General features: G+C 38.5%; 3 protein-coding genes across 3 annotated transcripts; all 3 read right to left on the reverse strand.

Annotated features, from left to right (window-relative positions):
* Nucleotides 1-22: 22 nt before the first annotated feature.
* On the reverse strand, nt 23-9,384 carry LOC129759591 (uncharacterized). Its single transcript, XM_055757066.1, has 11 exons — nt 9,207-9,384; nt 6,807-7,766; nt 6,540-6,641; nt 6,265-6,441; nt 5,077-5,802; nt 4,771-4,860; nt 4,174-4,702; nt 3,733-4,109; nt 1,974-3,666; nt 1,337-1,785; nt 23-1,264 (listed from the first exon to the last, which is right to left on the reverse strand). The coding sequence occupies exons 1-11, from the start codon at nt 9,333-9,335 to the stop codon at nt 308-310; spliced, it is 6,189 nt and encodes a 2,062-aa protein (XP_055613041.1). The 5' UTR covers nt 9,336-9,384; the 3' UTR covers nt 23-307.
* A 419-nt stretch (nt 9,385-9,803) lies between these two features.
* LOC129759590 (zinc finger protein 271-like) lies at nt 9,804-13,326 on the reverse strand. The gene is made up of 5 exons (XM_055757065.1): nt 13,045-13,326; nt 12,137-12,961; nt 11,395-12,062; nt 10,932-11,312; nt 9,804-10,317 (listed from the first exon to the last, which is right to left on the reverse strand). The coding sequence occupies exons 1-5, from the start codon at nt 13,180-13,182 to the stop codon at nt 9,864-9,866; spliced, it is 2,466 nt and encodes an 821-aa protein (XP_055613040.1). The 5' UTR covers nt 13,183-13,326; the 3' UTR covers nt 9,804-9,863.
* Nucleotides 13,327-14,063: 737 nt separating this feature from the next.
* Nucleotides 14,064-18,627, reverse strand: LOC129759594 (trithorax group protein osa-like). Its single transcript, XM_055757068.1, has one exon. The coding sequence runs from the start codon at nt 18,210-18,212 to the stop codon at nt 16,551-16,553; it is 1,662 nt and encodes a 553-aa protein (XP_055613043.1). The 5' UTR covers nt 18,213-18,627; the 3' UTR covers nt 14,064-16,550.
* Nucleotides 18,628-24,555: the final 5,928 nt, after the last annotated feature.

Raw genomic sequence — 24,555 nt, forward strand, 5'->3', positions numbered from 1 at the left:
TTTTATCAACTCTTCAATTTCAACTTATTTCAAAGTTTTGTACGAAAATTAACCGATAACTTACTGCTGCGAACAAAACTGATTGGTTTGAATCGGCCCCAACGGAAGTGAATAATGATGGCGTTCGATGTCATCCAACAGAGTGATGAGCTATTCATAGTTTTTAATAATTTACATTTACATTTCTCAAACATCTAAGAAGCTTTGAAGTACCAACACTTGAAAAGAGTATAAAATTTCGTTCATTGCATTCCATTTGTCGTTACACGTAGGCTGGGAACCCGTTCGTAGATGTTGGGAAATATTTTTATTGGGCGTTGAGAGTTTTTTCTGAACCACACTGTTGAACGTGTTGATCATATTGACTTTTCACGTCGAAACTGTCCCCACATTGAGCGCAGGGAAACAATTTTATACCGGTATGTTTGCGCCGATGCAATCGTAGATCACGATCTCTCACGAAAGTCTCTTGACAATCCACGCATTTAAATGGCTTGATTCCAAGGTGGACCAGTTTTTCGTGACGACCTAGATCGCTGCTATACTTGTATCGTTTACCGCATCCGAATCTACACACACATGACTTTTCGTCGGAATGCACCTTACTCTCGTGCTGTCCAAGCAGATATTCTGAATTAAACGCCAAGGGACATTTAGAACATTTCCATTTCCGCTCATTAGTATGCACAGCCATGTGATACTCAAACGATTTCAAAGGTACTATTTTACCACATATGTTGCACAGTTCAGCGTTTTTCGGTTCTTTCACATTACCTTTTCGTTTTTCGCAAGTTTGAGCATGCTTTCTAAGTTCACTGTTAAAATTGAAAATTTTTGAGCAATGCTTGCAGGATACAGTTGTTTTCGAAGTGCATTTCTCAGTATGTAGAGCCCATTGTTGAAGACTGATAAATTTGTTACAAATGTTGCAAAGTGTAGCACGTCGTTGAATTTTATGTGCTCCAAGTTTACGTTGTGAGGAGAACGATTTGCAGCACAGATCACAAGTAAATGCCCCGGTACTTTGCTTGAGATTCATTTCTCGCTGAGCGGAATGCTCCTCTGAGCAGTGTTTTATAAGTTCCTCATAGTCATTATTTGTGTAAATACAAAAATTGTGGCAACAAGCAGTTTGCTGACGATTATGGTCCAAAGCTTTGAATTTCTTTCCATCGCTGTCTATGTGTACCACAGCATTCGAGGGTGCCGTTATGTGCCGTTTGATTTCTTCGAAACTCTTTGTTTTGAAAACACAATAGTTTGTCTGGAAGAAAGAAAAAAAAGTTTTAAAGTTACCTATAATATAAAGTAGTCTTATATAGTTTTCAGAGTATACCTTGCATTGGTAAAATTCACTATCGTTCGTCTGTTGATGAAGAGCCAATTCTTCAAAAGTTCTGAAATGTTCCCTACAAAGATTACACTGTCGATCACCGATACACAGGTCAGCACTCTCTGATAGATGAATGCTATCCTGATGCTCGATCAATTCTTTGCGAGTAGCAAATCTCATAGCACAGCTACAACAGCTATGGTCATTTTCGATGGTTACTTTGAACCTGTCACGAAACTCTTCATCCAAGCCTTCGACAGAAACGACGTGTTCTCGTACGTGATGACACTGGGCTTCTCTAATCTGCCAGAAAAATTTGCTACATTCTGTGCAGTAGAAATATGCATCTTTTGCGAACTTCGACAGGTGGTTGGTGTAACTACATCGGGTCACAAAACGTGAGTTACAAGTTTCACACTGGAAAGTTGTTGGATCTAGGTTCGAAGAACTACCTGCAACAGTTAAAAAAACACCAAAATGATAAGAACACAACAATCGATTATGAGTAAATCAGTGTCAGCATCAGCACACATTGTGGTGTAGTAAATGCGGTTATGATGGCGTAAATAGAACATTTTGCTTGTTCAAAGCAAACTCGAATTTTCAAATTCAACTCATACTAAAAGTACAAGAAACTTACTTGGAGCTGGATGGTTTTCTTCTAAATGTTGCTGCAGTTCGTCGTCATTTGTAAAAATGGCCGAACAGCCACAGCAAAACTTTCCTTTCGGTTTTACGATCTCTATAGTATTGTTCAACACACCCGTTACTTCAAATTGATTTTTGTCACGCATCTCATACACAATGTATTGTTTAGGATGGATGTTTGCAATCTGGTGGTCTCGCATGGCAGCCTCAGAATATGTAGAAAACTTACATTTGGGAGTGAGGCAATAGTATCTCGTTTCGTTTACCAAGAAATGTTGATTTAGTTCTGTTTCGCTGTTAAATTCTTCTCCACAATAACTGCAACTTGTCGTACTGTCAGAAACTACCTCTGGGTGGTAAATGAATAGGTGTCGATGCAGCACTTTGCGCGTAGGCAATAAATCAGAACAAGCTGGCAGACAACATTTGAAACGAGACTTAAATTTAACGATATATTTAGAATTTTGCGAGTTTACTGGATCGTGCATAATGATTTCTTCATCAAAATCTTCTTCGAGTTTTTCGGATTCAGCAGCGAAGCTAGTTTGATCAGTATTTGGTTCTGTAATGTCATGTTCAATATATTCGATTAAATATTCTGGTGAGCCATGATCCATTCCTTCATCGTCATTTTGATTTATAACATTAGGCTGTTGATTATCAAGTTTGGATTTGTTATGAGTTTTTCTTTCATGATATTGTCTCAGAGTTTCGTCGTAGAAGTACTGTGTACATCCGTATCGACAACGGAAAACATTTGAATGCTTGGAATGCACTAGTGTATGGTTGTCTAATTCAGCTTGGCCGTTGAACGTTTCTAGGCATACCTCACAAACTTTTTGTTCACATGTTCTATGTAGCTTCATGTGTGAGGCTTTAGCTTTTTTATTTGCCTTTAGTCTATGGTTTGTCAAACCACCATTTTTGTTAAAGCCTTTAAAGCATACCTGGCAATGCATTTTTTTCTTTTTTTTCAAAGATTGCGTCTCTATGAACGATTGATGACTGTGTCGTGCATGGAGAATCAATTTTTCACGACTATCGAAAGCTAGGTTACAGTTCGCTATGCAGCAGCATTCCCATATGACTTTTTGGGAAGATTTGTAAAGGCCATTGTTCACCGCTTTTCGGTGTTTTGCTAAATGAGCTGGATCGAGGTATGTTTTCAAGCACACTGGACATTGGTGAGGCTTTTTTCGCTGTCGAGTTTGGTTCTTTTCCAACCTATCCGCATGACAATCCTTAGCATGTTGAATTAAATTTTCCATCAGTTCATAAGGATGGTCACAACCTTTATCAACACAGCATCGATTGAGCATAGACCTTCTCGAGCAAATTCTCATTCCAATACTTTCACCTTCCCGTTTATTAACATTTATTCGATGTCTAAGTCGACTTTTTTCGTAAAATGATCCTTTCCGACAAACAGCACACTGGAAAGGATAGTCTTCAAATTTTTGCTGGTTTGCCTCTAGTTGGTCAGCGTGATCCTTTTTGACGTGGTTTTTAAGATTTTCTAAGGAATCGTAAGACTGGCGACACTCGACAAAACAGCACTTATTGTAAATAGGTTCAATGACACTAAAATTTAGGCCAAATTCATCAACGTGAACGTATTTGTCATCAGTCGCTATATGATCTTGTATTTGGGATATTTCCTTGCACATGAAAAAGCAGTCAGTCACCTGAAATGTAGAACAAACATGCCTTTTAATTTTCGTTTTTCGTTTAATGAAACTTTACATACATACCTTGCATTTGTATGTCTTGCCACTGATCGAGTAATGATTATGATCTTTACGAGTACATTTGCTTAGATTTTCCTCCGAAGGATGTGTTTTTTGGTGCTTTTCTAGCTCGTCTGCTGTAGTATAAATAAGACAACAGTGGTCGCACACGAAAACAATGTCATACCGATCGTCCCAAGCAGTGGAACGGAAATCGAAGCGACCGTCGGAATGTTTCACTTCCAGATCGTGTTTCTGTGCTTCTTCTTTGTGCCAGAACAAAATTCGACATGGTTTACAGTAGTAGAAAACTTCGTTCGAAAGCATTTCTTCATGTTGTGCCAAATTCTCCCCTCGACGAAATTCTCTTGAACACGTGTCGCACTGTAGAGGTTTGTTATCTGAAACAATTTTGATGATCATTTAAGTAAATATTTATGAGGGCTCAACTATTTTTTGTCTAACCTTTCCGAGGATGATATTTTTTTACGTGTAATTCAAATTCAGAACTGAATCGGAAAAACCGTTTACAACCGCAGCAAAATTTGGCCTCCAGCTGGAGGACAAGCATTCGACCATACCAACTGCTGATTGGATTGAAAATAGGTACATCAAACTGAATGAATGGTATTTGTTCCAGGTGCGGTTGACGTCCATGTACATTTCTTTTGAAATGCCCAACCATGTTCATGATTGATGTAGTGACGAAATCGCAACCAGCCATCAGACGACACTCAAACATTACAATTGAAATTGAAAAATGTTCCAACAGACGGTATTCGTTTTCAAAGATTCCATCACAATATTGACAGGTATTTTCGTAGACTTCGAAGTCACTTTTGTGAAAAAAGCTCAAGTGTTGGTTCAAATGATCCGCCTCCAGGAACTGAGCCGAACAGAACGGCACACAACATTGGTAAATTCGGATCTCGTGGTTGACGTATTTTTTACCGGGCTCGGTTTCTTTCTTTTTCAAAATTTCGTATGATATTTCCTGTAATCATAGAATGCTGCAGTTATTTTTTTTTTACTTTATTTTTTAACCTTTCCTATGTCGCTAACCTCAGCTGGACTGGACACGATTTCACCATTCGACAAATCTATCAAACTGTTATCAGATTGGGCTTCTCGATCTTCAAGTTCTACCTGAAACTAATGGATTCATTTGTTATGAAGTTTAGCTTTATGATAAACGTAAGAGGGGTGAAAAGCCTCGGTCAGGCTCGATCGAAACTGTACCCCACATTAACCCGTATTAGAACAACCGAGACATTATTTTCAACTCATCATCAGGCCTTGGTTTTTTATTTTCTTTGCTGTTAACTAAGACATAATGGAGAGATATGAATAACTAGAAAATCTACCAACCTCTAGCAGATCGTCTCGATCAGAAGCATCTTCGCTTTCTGAACTTATTATTATTTCATTCATTGCAACCACTTTTGAGTGATCGAATCCAGTGTCTTCAACGTTTCTCGATTTATTCTCACGATCATCGGCTTTTCTTATCATCTGTGATAAATTTTTGTGTTTGGTTTTTTCGTGTTTTTCTCTGAGCCCAGAACAGGTGAATGATTGTGTACATCCTTTTCTGCAATGAAACCATTTAGCCTTTGTATGCACTGATATACGATGACATCGAAGGGCATAAGCGCTATCGAACGCTCTCAGGCAATCGTCACATTTCTGCTGCTCATCTTGCGCTGTCGTGTACGTTGAAACTGGATATTGTATCCTACTGTCTGCCTGGGTTTTTCTTTGTGTCGAACTTGTACTGGCAGAGGCTATATGAGCCAATACGCTACTAACATCATTACTGCTTAAACGTGTGTAGCAAACTGGACAACTGTACGGATTTCTGTCGACCAATGATTGGTTAGCATTTAGCAGGTCTACGTGGTTCTCCTTAGCGTGGTCAGTCATTCCGGCGAAAGTAACACATCGATACGTGCAATCCGGTATGCAACAAGTGTAACGGAAGCCGCCGGCTGCAGAAAACTTTAAACCGAAACAGTTGATGTGGACCGTCGTCTTGCTTGCGATGTGTTGTTCTATTGCAGAAAGAGTTCGACAAACAACTATACAGTCAGTTGTCTGAGACATGAAAAAAAATCATAAAATTTATTTTTATGTTATTGTATATTTGTAGTTATATGGTAAAGATTAGGGTTCAAGATCGCTGAGATGGTCTATCGGATAGGCTGGCGCGAGTCTGGTAACCCAGGCGTACTGGGTTCGATTCCCGGTATCGGTAACAAAACTTTTGTGTCCGATGGGGGAACCATACATACATATGTACATATGGTAGAGATTGGGCTCCACTCCATAAACATTGCTTGAACTTGAACATAATCCGCTATTTGCTCATAGATAGCGCCAATGAAGTCTAAGAGTCATGCCTGAAACAGCCGGATCAGCGAAGCAGAGCTTTTTTCTAATAAGCATATTCTGAAATTACTTACACCACTACCTTTGATAACGTTTTTTCTCCACACGTTCACTGACGTGATTCATTAGCAAACAGCGGGTTAAAGCTTCAACGGATGAAATACCTACCGTACATTTGAAAACAGGTCCACTGATCACGAGGTGCCGTAAGTGATCGGATCGGTTGCACTTTTCTTCTCCGTGCAATTGCAAATGTATGTCATACTCTGCTTTCTTGGTGAATCTTGAGCAACACTGTGCACAATCGTAAACTATTTCGTATCCGCTGTTCTGTTCATCATGTCTCTAAAAGAAAAAAAAATCAGGTTTTAAATATTTTTTGCATCTAAATTTTCTTCTGAGAAGGTAAAATGTTTTCTTCGTAGAGTAATTATCGATATTACCGAAGTTTTTTTGTGCATCGTTATGTCAAAATCCCCAGTTGTTGTACCGTCTACACTTTCATCGGATGAGTTGCACCGAGCATAGGAATGTTCATGAAAAATCTGCGAATAAAACAAAATTATTTCATCAGAATAAAACCGAAACAAAACACACAGGACTGGGCTGATAGCGTAACGATTTTGTACGTTTCGTAATAGACATGATGGATGACTGGTTCCAGCCTACATAGGTCCGGTACTTGAGTCCTTAAAAATATATATATTTACCTGTTCGTACTTGGTATCTAATGGATCTAAGGGACAGCTTTCGTTGCACCACATTTCCGGTATTATAGAAATTTCATCGTCTTCGAAGACGTTTTTATTTTCTAGATCAATAAAATTGCGCTTTGGTTCAGGAATCCTTGCTCTAATAGGAGCATTGAAACAAACTGACAACTTGCTGAGTTCCTGAACATCTCTACTGTTTCTTATCTCCAACAAACATCCAGGACATTTTGATAGAACTTTGTTCTCCTGTAGCCCGCAGACCGAGCAGCGGTAGGCCGTAATAACCATTTGGGAATGTTTTTCATTCCATACGGGTACCAGGGTAGCGAACATGTCGACCAGCAGATGGAGTGGTTCTCTTTTCGATGTGTAGGTCATCTTTTCCCACGGATATTTTGTTGTTGCTAGTGATGTATCCGGCGTGGTTTGATGATTTTCTTGTGTTTCCGTTTGTGTTGCCAATATAATTCTTTTGGCTAACACATTTGTGATTTGTGGAACTAATTTCTCACACCGATTTTTAATCTTGACAGTGTTCACGAACGTTTTTGTAAAATTTGCCTTCTTTCGTGCTGGGGCACTTATAAAAAATACATTTTCGGCCGATGTGTTTTGAAGCGACTCATTTGCCTTCAATAGTCGTTTTTTGAATTCGTATCCAATATTTAGCTCGTTAATACAAATAGGACAAATACGCGGCTCTTCTTTGAAGTCTTGACGCCGAAATAACAATCCTGTTAAATAGCATATCATGACTGAAATTTGGACTTTCCACATATCCACGATGACGAAGACCGACACCATGTTGTTGTTCCAACGATCACACAGGTAGCAATTTTTTATCGGTTTCCGGGTGCGTTTAAATCTTTGCCAAACGCTGTAATATTTATCTAGCATTGTGAAGCACTCTTTGCACATCTCTTCCGGTAGATTTGATTTCAGATGAGAATGATATTCCTGAAATTCCAATAGCAGTAAAATATAAATGGCTCTTGGTAGAGAAAACGCAGTTTAAAGTTTAAGAGGATGTTTTTGAACTGGGATATTTTACTTCGAAAATCACTCCTTGATTCAAAATTTTATAAAATGCTTTAGTAGATCGGTATTTTGTAATGAGTGCCTAAGTTTATGTGTGAAACAAAAAAAAAATGAATATTTATTCAATGAAAATGTGTAAAATATGTATTACGAGTGACAAACATGGAAGTTTTTTAGGTTAATTTTCCTAAAACTGGAAAGTGTTGGTGAAACAACCAGCATAATATCACTATAATATCACGAAGGTTGTATACTGTTTACCGGAATTCCATTTACCGGAAGTACCATTTACCGGAATACCATTTACCGGACTGTACTATTTACCGGAATTCCATTTACCGGACTATACCATTTACCGGAAAACCATTTACCGGACTATACCATTTACCGGAAAACCACTTACCGGAAGTCCCATTTACCGGAATTTTTTTGATACGTATAAATTTGGGTTGTACCCCAATTCCCCGAAAATTTACCATTTCTAAAAAAAAAAAAAATTCGCCTGAAGGACCATTTCCCAGAGTATTGAATATTTCTATACAAACTGGAATCCGAAAAAAAGAACTTGTTTCTAAAAAAGAGGGTTTAAAAATATTATTCTTTGCGGCAAAGCCGCAACCAACGAGGATGAAGGGGCAGAGGTGGCACAAAGCCGCCGAGGCTCCCAAATCCGAGGCGGCCGCCGACCCGCCGTCGGAAGCGGCGGCCCTATTACATTGGTCTAGGTCTGTCGGGGCTTCCTAGGTCTGCGTGAAAGCTAGGGGTGATCCCTTAGCCCCGTCCGCCACGCGACAGCGTGAAGGACAATATGTCTTTCAAGTTCGAACGCGCAGCGTGAGGAGTCGGATACTAAAAACGAGAACGGTTTTGAAAGCCACACTCACTGGTTATCATGAAATCAATTAAAGTACCGAAATCTCGACCAAAAATCATTCTGGACAAAAGTTCACGGGTAAACGGGATGCAATAATAGATTTGTTCTTAAAAATTCTTATTCCGGTAAATGGCATTCCGGTAAATAGTACATTCCGGTTAATGTCAGTCCGGTAAATGGTTCATTCCGGTAAATAGCAGTCCGGTAAACGGTTCATTCCGGTAAATGAATTTCCGGTAAATAGCATTCCGGTAAATGGTTTTCCGGTAAATGGAATTCCGGTAAACAGTATACAACCTATCACGAACACTAGCGGTCAGTTCGCAAATTTTATTGATTTTAAACATTACCATCGTGAATCAATATAGTCGAAATATTCTGAAAGTGGGACTGCTCGAATTTTCGACCCGCATATTATACATTTGCGGAAAAATGCCCGCTATCTACTAAATGTAAACATTACAAACAAAGTAAGCAAAACTCACCTGTGTTTCCGCTGGAGACGGATTTGTCATCATTTCCTTTAACAGCTTCAGATACTCCGGTTTCAGTTGGTTAACTGCAATCTCTGAAGGAGTGGAACAAACACTACATTTTGCGGAAGACATCGTCATATTCGATTGTGGAACTTTGCGATCTAATGAGATTTCGATGTTGAATCGGTTCATGCTACACGATTACGGCAATGTACTCAATACACAAAGTTATAACAAATTTGGGATGCGAGTTTTGGCGCTAAATCTGCACGATTAATTTTCTGCTCGAATACACGCTAAATTGTTTTTTAGTAATTCTGTAATGAAATTAAAAACTAGCACATTTTGAATCGTCAGGTGTTTGAATTTGGTTCGATTTTATTGAAGCCGATGGCGCTTGGCATACAACAAATCGATAAATCGGACATACTACAGACCCCGTGCGATTTTGGCTACATGCCCGTAAATTTGTTGCCAAAAACAAATGATATTTGGTCAAGCATAAATGTTTCAAAAATCGAACGGGGTCTGTATTTATCATTTAACAAAAAATAAATTACCCGAACTAGAGACCTTGGTGGTGATATAGAAATCTAGAGAGGTTGATCGATTTTTATGAAAATATTTATTTCATACGACTTTGTCATAAAATAACTGCCACAGATGCTAAGGAAAATACAGTTTTATATTGCGATTTGTCTTGGTCACAAGCAAAGATTGCGGCAGTGTCAATGCCCTGGATGTAACGGTAATTTTACGTTTGTTGTGGAATTCTTCAAAATGTGTTTTGATATCGGTTTCATCTTGAACCAGTGCATAGTGGCACGCACTACACGAGTAGTACAAACGGGTGACCTGTTTCAACTCATGCTGCTGCAGATCGCACTTCGATTTGAAGCGTTGCTTACAAATTCTGCACCCAAAGGTTTTCGATGGACTCGGTTCCTCTGACGTTTCGTGCTCGATACAGTGTTTTAACAGGGAAGATTTGTTTTGATAAACCACCTCACAGCCACAGCATTTATGGCCCTTCAACATGAGAAAAATGTAACGATCTGTTTCCAGAAGAATATCGAATATTCGTTTATTCATGCTTGTAATATCAACAGGTTCATCGTTACTGAAAGGAATGAAAAAACATAATCATTAAGTTACTTATGATATTGAGGCGATATAACGGAGTTTTAAACTTACAACAGTTCAGAGCATCTATTGTATCAAATGATTTTGATATTTTTTTTTACATTTGAATAATTAATCGGAAGATTTTTTCGAATTCAAATTAAACAGCAATGCTTAAATTGCTATTTAAAGCGATGATTTGGTAGCCACTTACAAGCTTATTTAGTGAAGAAATATTCGGGCAATTTGCAAAAGAAGCGAATTTTTTTCTAATCATAGGTTAAGAAGCGAAATTGTTTGAACTTATTTAGTTTGTAATGTTACATTACATCTTTGTAAACTAATTTTAAAAGATACGAACACCCCAGGAGTGGTAAAGTGTCTCTAGTAAACTAAATAATAGTAATAACTAGGCAATTTTTATAGATAAATCCAAACTGACTTTAAATATGTTGATTTATCTATAGGCGACTTTTACACAGTTGGGAAATTTCAAGGAAATATAAGCATTTTGATAACTAAGTGTAAGGAAACCTTTGTTTGCAGCGTTGTGTTCAAAGCTGGTATGGAGAAAATGCGAGAAACCTATTGAAATGTGCATGAAATACTCACGTGTCATCAATGCGAACCGTTTCTGTTTCCTCGGAAAGATGAAAATTATCAAAATGTTCCTCATAGTCTTCATCGGTCCACAGAACAAAGTCGCAAAGTTTGCAGTAGAAGAACAATTTCCTAGCAGCTAGAGCATGATGTTTGTACACCTCCTGCAGATTAGCACATCTTTTCGAACAGAACTTGCACATGTGTTCGTCGTCCTCATCATCATCGCCGTCTTCGTCCTGGTAAAGGTTGTGCGTCTGCTTGTGTAGGTCCATGTCCTCCTGAGAGCTCTGAATCGATCGACAGTCGCAGCAAACGATTCCGTCCAACTTTAGAAGCGTATAATTTTCACAATCCTCCTCGACTGCGAAACGAGAATCATACGGCGAGTCTCTACAAAAAGAGAAAGCAATATACGTAATTAACAATGTCTGTAAAAACGACATACATGCTCTGAACGCGCGAGTGTACTTACTTTATTTTTTTAACGTTATGCCGAAGTTGTTTCTGATTTTTACCAGCAGATGAAATTGTTTTACTTTGCTTCGCAGCAGATGGCACCTGATCCTGACTGTTGTTGGCGGACAGGCGCCGTTTGCGATCAACATCTCCCGGACCAATCTCCGTGTCCGTTTCCGGTTCGCATTTCATTTCCAAGGGATCAGCATCATCATTTGCGTTCGCCGTCATCGGAAGGTCCATTGCAACCTCATACATGGCGATCGGGCGAATCACGGTTGGCTTTTTAGCAGTTGAATGTTTACTCTTAATGTGCGATTGCATGATCTCGAGAGGCGCTGCAAGAAAGCCGCATTTTTTACAACAGTATGATTTTAGTTCTCCTTTTCGTTTATCGATAAAAGGAATTAGTTGAGAGTAATTTCCGAAGCTCAATTTGCAACTGCTGCATCGAAGGGTGACGGCATTGATATTGTTATAGGTTTGTGAGCAAACCAAACAGTTTACACTGAGTATTTGACATCTGATGTACTGTTTCCACTTGTCATCTTCTATTGTTTTTATTCTTTGCAAAGCCAACATAGTAGTTTTACTTTCATTTTTCGGATCGTTCTTAGTGCCAGAAGCTTTTCCGACTTTCGGTCCATCGTCACAAAACACTTGACGAATGGTTATTTCAGGAGCCTAAAAGATTGAGGTTTTATTATAAATTAACGTTTCGTGGTTTTCCAAATATCCTTTTTTATGAAGATACCTACCGATTTTAGCGTTATGTTACCGGTGTTGATTTGTTTTTGGAAAACACTTGCCTTCCACTGGGTAAAATTTTCATCGACTACAATGGTGTTGCTGTTCAGGCCACCGGCCTTACCGGCAGCAATAATTTTGGCGGCCAGCTGGCGCAATACGGCGGGATCCGAGAAAGATATACGATTTTCCGGTGGGAGCATTTCTCTGCTATTGGGAGGTCTCCCACGTTTGGATGCCAGTGGTTCTGGTGTGGACTTCTTTGCCGTTGAATTTTTAGTTTCCTTTGGTTGGTTAAAAGGACTTTTTGTCGAAGTCTTCTTTCTTGATATGGGTTCGTCATCAGATGAATCAGCTGATTCATTTTGATCTACCCAGTCGGGATCCTCATCATCCTTGTAGCTTATTGCGGCAGGGACGGGCCGTGGTTTTTCGACAACAATGGGCTTGAAAGCCTTTTCAAATCGAAGCTTCTCAGTGGATTTACGACAACGTTTTCGAATGTCAAATCCAACATTCAGATCAGCCAAGCAATCGTTGCAAACGTATTGCGGTCGACGGTCCTTCACGTCCACGGTTATTCCGGCGAATCGTTCTATTATTTCAGAAATTTTAAGCTGCTGAGTATCGCAGAGACAAAATAATGATATCAGTTCTTCAACTTCATCTTTGAGACAGATCCTACACCTGTAATCTTCTTCGTTAAGCCGCAATGTTGGAGCACGTTTATAGTTTCCCCATGCCTCGCGTGCCTTCCTCCAGCAGGCGTACGCCACGTCCATGTTTCCGAGACACTCGTCGCAAATATGCTGCGGCATTTCATCGCGTGTAGATATCTGAAAGAGCATTGTATTCAATATGGGGAAAGGTGCGCATATCAAAATTTAAGGATGACTTTATATAAAAAAGGTAGTCTTACCGGAACGCCAGTGCAGGCAAGCGTCATATGCGAGATCAGCATATTCTGCGTGGATGCTATGCAAAACATCGAGATCAGCTCGTTCACTTCGGTGGCCAGACATATTCGGCATCGATAATCCTCCTCTGATGCGGCCATTTCACTGCACTTTGGAAAATTTTACGGTGGAAATACGTAAACAAGCGCTTTCGATTTCAGTAAAATTTCAGACGAAATTCTCAAAAACTGCTCGAAACTACATGCTTGTTCCGAAACAGTCGCTGTGGATATAAATTAAACCAATTGTAGTACTAGAGCAAAAGATTTAGCAGGCATGCCAGATTTCATGTTGCAATGATCAATCGATTGGCATCCACAAGTCTCAGTTTTTAAGCATGTTTATTTTAACTGGGGATTTTTAAATATTGTTAAGCTTCTATAGTATTCTTTGAGATAGCTTCCCTATGTTTTTTTCACTTTGAAACTTCGCGCGTCTATCATCTCGAAATTTATACTTAACTGAATGAGGATGCTTATCATTGAAATTGGGATTGGGCCTGCTAAAAAGAATAAAGCCTGCTCTTTACTCTTACACAGATTTCCATAAGAATGACAGCTAATCGGAGTGAAATTGGAGTGAAGGCTATTTCTCTCTCTCTAACACACGAGAAATCGTATACCGGGACTGCGAACACGCCCATCGCCCATACCGGGATTGCGAGCGCGCCCATCGCCCATCGGCTTCCAGAGAAACTCTCTCTCTCTTTATTTTCTTATGTTCTCTTTTTTTGGTATTCGTACGCCCACTTCAATGATAAAGGGATGCCATTTTGTTTTGTCAAATTCAATGTTAATCCTTTATTTCCTACAGCTTCCTCGTCGGATAATCATCTATATCCCAGCTGATACTAATAACAATTTTTAAACACTTTTTCACTTCACTATTTGCACTCGTCCACGTTCGAAAATTAAAGAAAAAAAACAGAAAGGATACTGTCATCACTGATTTACATGACCCAATGAATTTCGAGAAAGTGGGCTGTTTACTTGGAAAAATCCTTTATTTACAAAAATTATCAAAAACTGTTGTTACAATCATCTTTACAAGGAAAAAGATTCAATAATTACATTGAAAGCACACTCTTTGGGCGGGGCGCCTTATTATACTTTTGAATATTCTCTCTAACATGCTACAAAATATTTTGCTGATAGTTGGTGTTTTTTTTTGCTGGTTGACTTTTTTATTTAAAAAAAACATGGTCATATTGATTTGTATAAAAGAAGAAACATAAAAGGAACATTAAAAAAATGATATTTGCTTAGCTCACATAAGGATTCTTCCACGTGGTTTTTAGAAGGTTTGTTTGATTGTTTTTTTTTTTTCAAGTTTACGATAGTAATAAACCGAACATCGAAGAGATTACATTCTTATTTTACTACCGTATGTTAGTATATAAATAGTATAAAGAATTCCTACAACACCTGCTTTAGTAAATAATAAAGGCTAGAAGGGGTTAATAGAATACTTTTGTTTCTTTTACTCCACTCTTTTCAGTTGTTTTTTCTTCAATTTAATCGAATATCATTAGTTTTTTTTTATCACATAACAGTTGTTCAACGTTCGAAATTTTTTTTATAACATTAGATTAAAGACCCACTTGAAAACGACAAAACAAAAGCATTTTAAGAAGTTCTCCCAATAAAGAAGTGAATAGTGTACGTGGGTCACAAATTGAAAGGTTGGTAAAGGTTCTTTTCCCATGACTTAATATCACACTCGATAGGTAGATTTTGATTTATTTTTTAATGAATTACACAGTGGCCTTTTGCCCTGAATTTTGCAATAGTTTTGAAATGTGCCTTTAAATGACAAGAGGTCTTACAAAACTTTAGCATGCAATTTTGTTTAGCTGCATTTTGAAGAATGTGTAAATTAACATTCATGAAGAGAGGACATTGATAAAAAGGCTAAGATACTAATGTTTCTTAAGCCATTTTGTAACGTTGCGCTCAAAAACTAGGTCTGCTTATGTGTTTAAACTCAACTGTGTCTGGATATCGTTGATCGATACTACGATGCTTATAATTTGATGATAAAAATTCGATCCACTTGAAATCTGAACAGCTTCTCTGTTGAACACACGCTGTTGCTGAAGATCGGATTTAGTTTTTTCTCTCCATTTTTTTCATCAACAGACATACCGAAATGATGGTAATTATCGTTAATATACACAAGTTTGTAAAGATCAGTCGTGCTGCCTAATGTCTGCTGGTCAGGGACCAAGCCACGAGTTCCAATTTCTGATATATTTTTTTGTTACGATAGCATGTGACAATTGCTGATGAACGTTTTGTGTAAAGATATTTGGCAAACAGGTTACGAGTGAAATGTTTTTCTGATCTGACGGGTGTTGAAGTGTGATGACCATTAGCGACATTCAATTCGAAGCTCGTTAGAACTCCGTATTGTGATTTTGTGTGCAATTCGCGTTGTTGAGAGAGCGTGATCAATTAATGTGAAACATTAAGTCCTATTCCTATTATAATCTGATGCCATTGTCGTGTGTCTGGAATTTTCCAACTAATCAGTGTGAGTTTATCATTCCTTTCATATGCTCTCACTACTTTAAATTTCAACAATCTGATTCACTTGTTCTTAGTAATGGTATATATGGCATAACTATTACAGGTTGTTCAAAGTGGGATAATTTTTTTGCGGACGTGATAATAATGCTATACGTTTCAAAGGAAATCATTTTTTGTCCGATTTCAGACTTCTAATGTAGCTTTTCTTTTTTCTAAGTCGGACGATTTTTAAAAGCACTATTTTCTGTTACCCTTAGTAAAATCACACAAATTTATTCCTCTAATTTTTACGTCCAAGTTGCTATTTGGATAAAACACCATCTTCAAAAAGTAGCCCTACTGGTCTTGGTCAGTGCCGTTAAATATCATTGCTTTTCAAAATTACCAAAACCTAACGTTAAACGTGCAAGTTTAGGCTCTATGACGACAGCTCCAAATTAAAGTGCTCTTATTATGACCGTTTTTCTTTCCCACTTTAATTATTCCAATTGAATTCAATTTAGCCTTTCAGCGACCAAGGATGGTTCTTCATACAAAATATTGTTGCTAACATGTGCTGTTTTTCTTTAATTTTATAGACACTGGTTCTCATAAAAAAAATTATGCTTTATAAAAACTCTATTCCTTTTTCAAAATAAATGCTTAAGAAGCAGATGTATTTTGTAGAAGGTACGTTACTTTATTGATTTTTCTCAACATATTTTGAATGGATTTCAATGTGGATTTCTCTCTATCTAGCATTAAAATACGTTGCCCCGATGATAGGTACTTATCGACAGAATATCTAATGAATGCAAATCGTACTTCCTAGTTGTTGTTCATGGTTGTTTTGGTTCTTTTGTCGCTACTGCACAAGAAAATTAAGAGATTCCTAGCCAAAAGCGTGAGTTGATGTCATTTTGTTCATGTAAATTTTAGTAATGAGTGTCACTCGCAGCAGTTTAGTGCATGAAGCGTGCGATGGTGGCCATCAGGGCGACGACCAGCATGGTAAATGAAGACGTATACGGGCCAGCTACGCCGGCGGTCGTGGTCGGCACAGGCGTTGCCATTTGTTGCTGGGGTTCCTGCTGGCTCAAGGCCGCTAGCTCAGTGTTCAGATTAACGGGTCCGTTGTTGGGATCGGGGTTGAAGGTACCGGTTGCTGGATCGTACATACCGGGCGTAAAGATTTGAGTCAAAGGGTCAAACTGGCCTTGCTGGAAAATCATGGTATCTGGAATATATCGACCGGGGGTGAAAACTCCCGTAGCTGGATCGTACTCTCCCGGAGGAACGTACTGACCGGTGGCGGGATAATATTGACCAGGTGGTGGGTAGTACTGCTTTTGAGATGCTGCGGCTTCAGGAGCTGTGCTATTGTCGGCCGTGGCCAACGGAGGTAGGGAGGATGATTCGGTTGAATTGTTCATTTGTTGCTCGGTTGAGTTGTTGTTCATGATGGTCGGAGTGTCCGGAACGCTGGCCATTGTCTTATCAGCAGCTGGAGCTGCTTCCCCACCAGCAACCGGAACAACTGGAGCGACACCCGCGGGAGCAGCCGGAGCGGGAGCGGCAGCTTGAGCAGGAGCAGCTGGAGCTGGAGCTGCATCGGCCGCTGGAGCAGCAGCAGCAGGAGCTGGCTGCGATTGTACTGGTCTATCTCGATAGATTACTCGATCCTCAGGTTTGAGAGCATTGTAGATGGCAGATCCGGCCGCACCGGCCAATAAACCGGTTCCAACGCCTGCAGCAATAGTACCTAATCCTATTCCTGAAGATTGCGGTTTGTAAGCTCCAACTGGAATAGCTGCTATCGGGAAAGCCGGTGCTTGGGCGTAGTTAACAACAGGAGCAACACCACCACCTTGCAAGCCTCCGTGAGGCATTGCATATCCACCTGCCGGACGATAACCTCCCCCAAAGCCACCAGGTTGTGCAAATCCACCAGGCTGAGCAAAACCACCAGGTTGGGCAAAACCACCAGGTTGGGCAAATCCACCTGGCTGAGCAAATCCACCTGAATGACCGTAGGCGGGTTGTCCAAATCCTCCCGAAGCATGGCCGGGTTGCTGGAAACCATGACCGCCTGCTCCAGCGCTATACGGTGGCGGAGCTTGGTTGAATGGCGAATGAGCATTCGGATTGTTCATGGCAGAATACGGAGGTGGTGGACCGTGCTGAGGGTTGACCGCATATGGCGGCGGGGCCCCGTGGCTTTGATGGGCGTTTTGAGCCTGAACCGGATATGGAGGCTTGCCCGGTTGGGCCGCATATGGCGGTGGTGCAGCTGGTGGTTTACCAGCTTGATTGTTGACATTCCACCCGATTGGTCGCGAGTTGGCCGTATTATCGACCGGTGCTGATGGAGCCGGTTTAGGTTTCTGTTGGTAGCCACTGTAGCTTAGACTTCCGGGGTTGCTGTACGTTGAGGCGGGGGCCGGCTGGGCTGGTTTCGAAACTCGTCCGGTACTAACACCGGAAGATGAACCCTTGCCGCGGCTTTTGCTGGTCTTTTTCGCCTCCAGTGCGGGCAAAAAATTGGATGCACATAGCAATACGCAAAACGTGACCACCTTCAGTTTATTTCTGTCTAGTCGTATTCGTTGCTTTTTATTATTCATTTTGCCTTCACACAACACAGAGAGCAACACGTCACACGAAAACGAGTTGAGTGGTTTAAACCACTTCTCCCTCCCCACAGAAATTTGCAAACACCTTCCCCTTCCCTTATCACCTTGATTCGATGATCAGCTCTCTTTTCTTCGAATATCTCGCAATGATTTTTTTTCTTTTGATTGATTCACAAAGTATTGCGTGTTAAAATTTGCGCAATTAATTCGACTCCAAACTATTTGCACTATCGCTAATTTTCTGCTACGATACTATCACTTATTCTATCAGCAAACGACCGTCCGTTTAAAAAGTAAACCGAAGGAAAAATCAATAGTTTTCCATATTTTTCGCAACTTGTAATGAGAGCGCGCGGAACCACCGATCCATTCGCTACAGGTTACGCCAACCGAATGTTCCACATACACCGACCGAATGGCATTTGATTTGTCTCGACATGGAATGGAGAAACGGAATAATGGAAACGAATAAAATAATGATGAAAGAAAGGCGGAAATGTGTGTATATTCACGAATCCAAACGCTGTGCATGAGTGTGGGTGTGTTTCCCGACTCGCGAGATGTTCTAAAATAACTAGAATAAGATTTTTCAAAAGCTAAACTTCTCCACTTAAGGGGGGGGGGGGGGGGGGGTTAGGGTCTAACACTTTCAAAAAATCGATTTTTTTATTTTTTTTATTTTCTTATTGTAAAACATTTCAAGAACGTTGTGTCAAATTTTCAAGTCTATTGAAGCAAAACTGTAGGAATTATAGGCCTTTATCTCCTCCTATCTAATACTGCAAGAAAGCAAGAGCAGAAGCTTCAAACGCGTTTTTCTCGAAAGCACATTTTTAAAGTCCGTGGACATCGTCATTTGAAAACTACTTATCCGATTCTTTTCAAATTTGGAACATATTTTCTACAGATAAAATACCAGACCCCAACTTTTTTCTTTTTTCTTTTTTTTTTACTTTGGGGAGATTTTACAGGTGATAAATGGCGGATTTTTTCGTGAAAAATCGTAGTTTTTACTTAAAACAGCCACAAAAATTTCATTAAAATTTTTTTAAGTTAAATAAAAACGTTGGGGTCCAGAAAAACATCTATTAAAGATATTTTGCTCTGATTTTTTGACTTGAGATGATTCTGTGCTGAGATACAGTGTCCACCGCAAATCCTGTTTTTTAAAAGGCATCCTCGAACGTGCTCCGTCACCGGCTCATTATTCAATATTTTTCTACGAAAAAATTACTAAATGTTCTTTTAACAATGCTTTGTATAATGCAAAAAATTTTAATACATTTGTTTGAACGATAGCTCTAGAAAAAAATCATGAAAATTGTGTTTTTTTATACCCGTTAGACCCTACCCCCCCCCTTAAACTTAACATTAAAATTATTAATAAAATAAAGGCCTTCGAGTTTTTTAGCTCCAATTTCAAACAATTATCTTACTTTCAAAACTCAGCTTGGTTAAAAAAAAAACTATTAGCAAAGCAACGAAAACGGTTTATTTATGACCAATTCTAAAACATAAAATTATTTAAAATTATGTTAAAATAGGCATTGTACGTCCTAAGCGCTGAATGCCGTATGAGGCCGACAGCGTGAGATGTGTAACTAATAACAAAAAATAAATATTTCAGAAGGAATGCATCTGGGGTTAATTTGATTGAAGAGACCATTGCAAACCGAGTGGCCAACCATTGGTAGGTTGGATGCCTTCCTTAGACGAACTATCTATCGGTGGTCAATTCTCGGAGGCCAGCTTTTTTATTTAGTAACACTTTAAAATCGATAAACTTAATATACAAAACTCAAAAATGCACTAAAAAAGTGTAAATAGTGCATTTTTGATAAACATTTCGTTGCATGAAAAGAAACACCCTGTGCTAGTCAAAACAACATTGAATGCCAACACAAACACATGCGTAATACAACATGCCATTGTATGAGTAATATTTCGCGAGAACGAACACGAGCAGCAAATACCAACCACCCTACCCACCCTATCCCACCCACGATCGTTATGTTTTGCTTCATATCTGCTGCTGGCTGCTATGATGAGCTGAGCACCAATTCTTCGTATTGTATTTTGATCATAATCAAAAGCACAACAAAGAGTGGCTGGTAGATATCAGCAGCATCAGTAATTGAATTATCAATCAAGCAAAAGAGGATCCTCACTCGATCGACGTAAACACTGAACACCCGATGGTTGAGATAAGCTTGAGGCAGAAGTTTCCGATGAAAGGCTAAATAAATTCGCGACTGAATCATTCATTTCCATTTCAAGTGTTGTTTTCCACTGACAGACGTCATTGCATGGCGGCTGGGAACAAGCAAACTTTTTACTTTTTTATTTACTAACAGGAAGGCTACCATTTACTAGGAAGTAGGCGCAGTAATCGTCACCTTCTGTGAGGCACCGTTAAATGGGATTACTTTGTTACATTGCGATTTCAGCTTCACCCTGATGAATGATGGTAATCGATTGCTGTTAAAACGTCCACGCGCGGGAGACAACAAAAAACACTGCGGAGCGGATTTAAATCCAAATCAGGCATGCTGGCGCCTTGTACGACTTGTACCTACACTGAGGTTTTTTTTACGCGGTTTTTTTTTACACGGTTTTTTTTACGCGGCTTTTTTTACGCGGATTTTCGAATCAACGCGGTTTTTTTTACGCGGATTTTCGAATTAACGCGGTTTTTGAGAGAAAATATTCTAAGACTTTTTCAAAGGAAAACACTTACAATCTTTTTGTAGTTGGGAAAATCTTAGCTCTGAGACTAAGAACGTGATACATGATATCTGAGACTTGAGACTTGAGACCTGAGACCTGAGACATGAGACATGAGACATGAGACATGAGACCTGAGACATGAGACATGAGACCTGAGATATGAGACCTGAGACATGAGACCTGAGACATGAGACATGAGACCTGAGACATGAGACCTGAGACATGAGACATGAGACCTGAGACTTGAGACCTGAGACATGAGACATGAGACCTGAGATATGAGACATGAGACATGAGACCTGAGACCTGAGACCTGAGACCTGAGACATGAGACATGAGACTTGAGACCTAAGACATGAGACCTGAGACATGAGACATGAGACATGAGACATGAGACCTGAGACCTGAGACATGAGACCTGAGACATGAGACATGAGACCTGAGACATGAGACCTGAGACATGAGACCTGAGACATGAGACCTGAGACATGAGACATGAGACCTGAGACATGAGACTTGAGACCTAAGACATGAGACCTGAGACATGAGACATGAGACATGAGACATGAGACATGAGACATGAGACCTGAGACCTGAGACCTGAGACCTGAGACATGAGACCTGAGACATGAGACATGAAACCTGAGACATGAGACCTGAGACATGAGACATGAGACCTGAGATATGAGACCTGAGACATGAGACATGAGACCTAAGACATGAGACATGAGACCTGAGACATGAGACATGAGACCTGGGATATGAGACCTAAGACATGAGACCTGAGACATGGAACATGAGACCTGAGACATGAGACATCAGACGATCTAATTGATTTTGTTTTTAATCTTAAAAATAAACTATCATTGTACGCAAATTTTTAAATAATCATGGTTCTTTCGCATTTTTTTAGTAACGTGCTTTTTTGCTCGAATTTTTTAATTAAAATGGTTTTTTTACGTGGATTTTCGAAATTCGGGTTTTTTTTACGCGGATTTTCGAATTAACGAGGTTTTTTTTTACGCGGATTTTCGAATTAACGCGGTTTTTTTTACGCGGATTTTCGAATTAACGCGGTTTTTTTTACGCGGATTTTCGAATTAACGCGGTTTTTTTTACGCGGGTTTTTTTTACGCGGGACGAAATACCGCGTAAAAAAAAACCTGAGTGTATTTGTCTACTCCTCTCTCTGATGGATGATGTTTTGGTTCCATTGACTGGATGCCCTTGTCTGTCAATGACGCATCAAACCATGAATGCTAAATGAAACGGCCATCGGAGCCGGTTGTTCAGTTTGCTCTCTGCTCGGTATTTCCGTACGCAGGAAAAAATACGAGAAGTGGAATGCAAATTTCATTCGCTTTTTGTTACTCAACGAAGTTTTATCATTTTTCATACTTTGCTACCAACTGAAAATAATAGCAGGCTAAGTTCTTTATACCCAATATGAATTTCTCGAAGTTTAAAGTTTTTATGTGAACCCTTTCCAGTAAAATGCTATTTCAAAAAAAAAAAGAATAATGAATGCAGGAAGCTTGAAATACTTTTATTACCTAAATAATACAGCTAAGGCGTACCTTCGCCTAGACCTAGACTAAACGGCGTAAGTACGATAAGTATACAGATCTATGTGTTGAATAGAACTTGGGGGCTTGCAATCGATCAACGAATTTCACAACCGCTTGTAATGTGGTTTTTCCTATTGCCGTAAGCCGGTTATTTGTTGTCGAGAATTTTTCCTTTTTCAGCTGCTGGCGTGACTAGTCCTCACCTTTAAAACTAGCGTAGGGTATAAATATAGGCGTCGTGATGGTTGAACCCAAAACGTGACGTCATTGTTTTGATGTCACGCAAGCCTTTTGCTTTCTTCTGAATCAAAGAGAGTTATTGCGATTGAAGTGAGGCTTTAAAATAAATATTTTTTGAACTTTTGTAATTTTGTAATTTTTAAAAACAATCTTATATTTAACTGACAAATTCAAAGAACATAGATTTACAAAGCAACTATTCATATGTAAATATTTCAATGTAGCAAGCACCAAGCCGTTTAAATAAAATAACTTAAATAAGGAAAGGAGTGGACCACGTGTTGGCCATCATCATCATCATGATAGGCGGGGTTAATGGCAGCCACGGAACGGAAACTCTGTTATATCCTGCGCCTAATGGGTTTACTTTATTGATACTTCGAGATTTTCTTGGTGCTGATTTCCAAAACAAAACTAGCACAGAAAACTGTGAAGTATTTTTCTCACATTGGGAAACAGTTTTTAAACTATACCCCTACAGCTTGACTGATATCTATTTTATAAAAGTAATTTTTTTTTAAACAAATTTGAAATCCTTTCTTTGTCACATGGAGTTGAAACATCACGAAGGGAAGGATAGAAATTTTTTTTGTCAATTTTGTCAATTTTGACAATTTTGTCAATTTGTCAATTTTGTCAATTTTGTCAATTTTGTCAATTTTGTCAATTTTGTCAATTTTGTCAATTTTGTCAATTTTGTCAATTTTGTCAATTTTGTCAATTTTGTCAATTTTGTCAATTTTGTCAATTTTGTCAATTTTGTCAATTTTGTCAATTTTGTCAATTTTGTCAATTTTGTCAATTTTGTCAATTTTGTCAATTTTGTCAATTTTGTCAATTTTGTCAATTTTGTCAATTTTGTCAATGTTGTCAATTTTGTCAATTTTGTCAATTTTGTCAATTTTGTCAATTTTGTCAATTTTGTCAATTTTGTCAATTTTGTCAATTTTGTCAATTTTGTCAATTTTGTCAATTTTGTCAATTTTGTCAATTTTGTCAATTTTGTCAATTTTGTCAATTTTGTCAATTTTGTCAATTTTGTCAATTTTGTCAATTTTGTCAATTTTGTCAATTTTGTCAATTTTGTCAATTTTGTCAATTTTGTCAATTTTGTCAATTTTGTCAATTTTGTCAATTTTGTCAATTTTGTCAATTTTGTCAATTTTGTCAATTTTGTCAATTTTGTCAATTTTGTCAATTTTGTCAATTTTGTCAATTTTGTCAATTTTGTCAATTTTGTCAATTTTGTCAATTTTGTCAATTTTGTCAATTTTGTCAATTTTGTCAATTTTGTCAATTTTGTCAATTTTGTCAATTTTGTCAATTTTGTCAATTTTGTCAATTTTGTCAATTTTGTCAATTTTGTCAATTTTGTCAATTTTGTCAATTTTGTCAATTTTGTCAATTTTGTCAATTTTGTCAATTTTGTCAATTTTGTCAATTTTGTCAATTTTGTCAATTTTGTCAATTTTGTCAATTTTGTCAATTTTGTCAATTTTGTCAATTTTGTCAATTTTGTCAATTTTGTCAATTTTGTCAATTTTGTCAATTTTGTCAATTTTGTCAATTTTGTCAATTTTGTCAATTTTGTCAATTTTGTCAATTTTGTCAATTTTGTCAATTTTGTCAATTTTGTCAATTTTGTCAATTTTGTCAATTTTGTCAATTTTGTCAATTTTGTCAATTTTGTCAATTTTGTCAATTTTGTCAATTTTGTCAATTTTGTCAATTTTGTCAATTTTGTCAATTTTGTCAATTTTGTCAATTTTGTCAATTTTGTCAATTTTGTCAATTTTGTC

This window comes from Uranotaenia lowii, unplaced genomic scaffold, assembly GCF_029784155.1.
Source record: "Uranotaenia lowii strain MFRU-FL unplaced genomic scaffold, ASM2978415v1 HiC_scaffold_198, whole genome shotgun sequence".
Taxonomy (NCBI): domain Eukaryota; kingdom Metazoa; phylum Arthropoda; class Insecta; order Diptera; family Culicidae; genus Uranotaenia; species Uranotaenia lowii.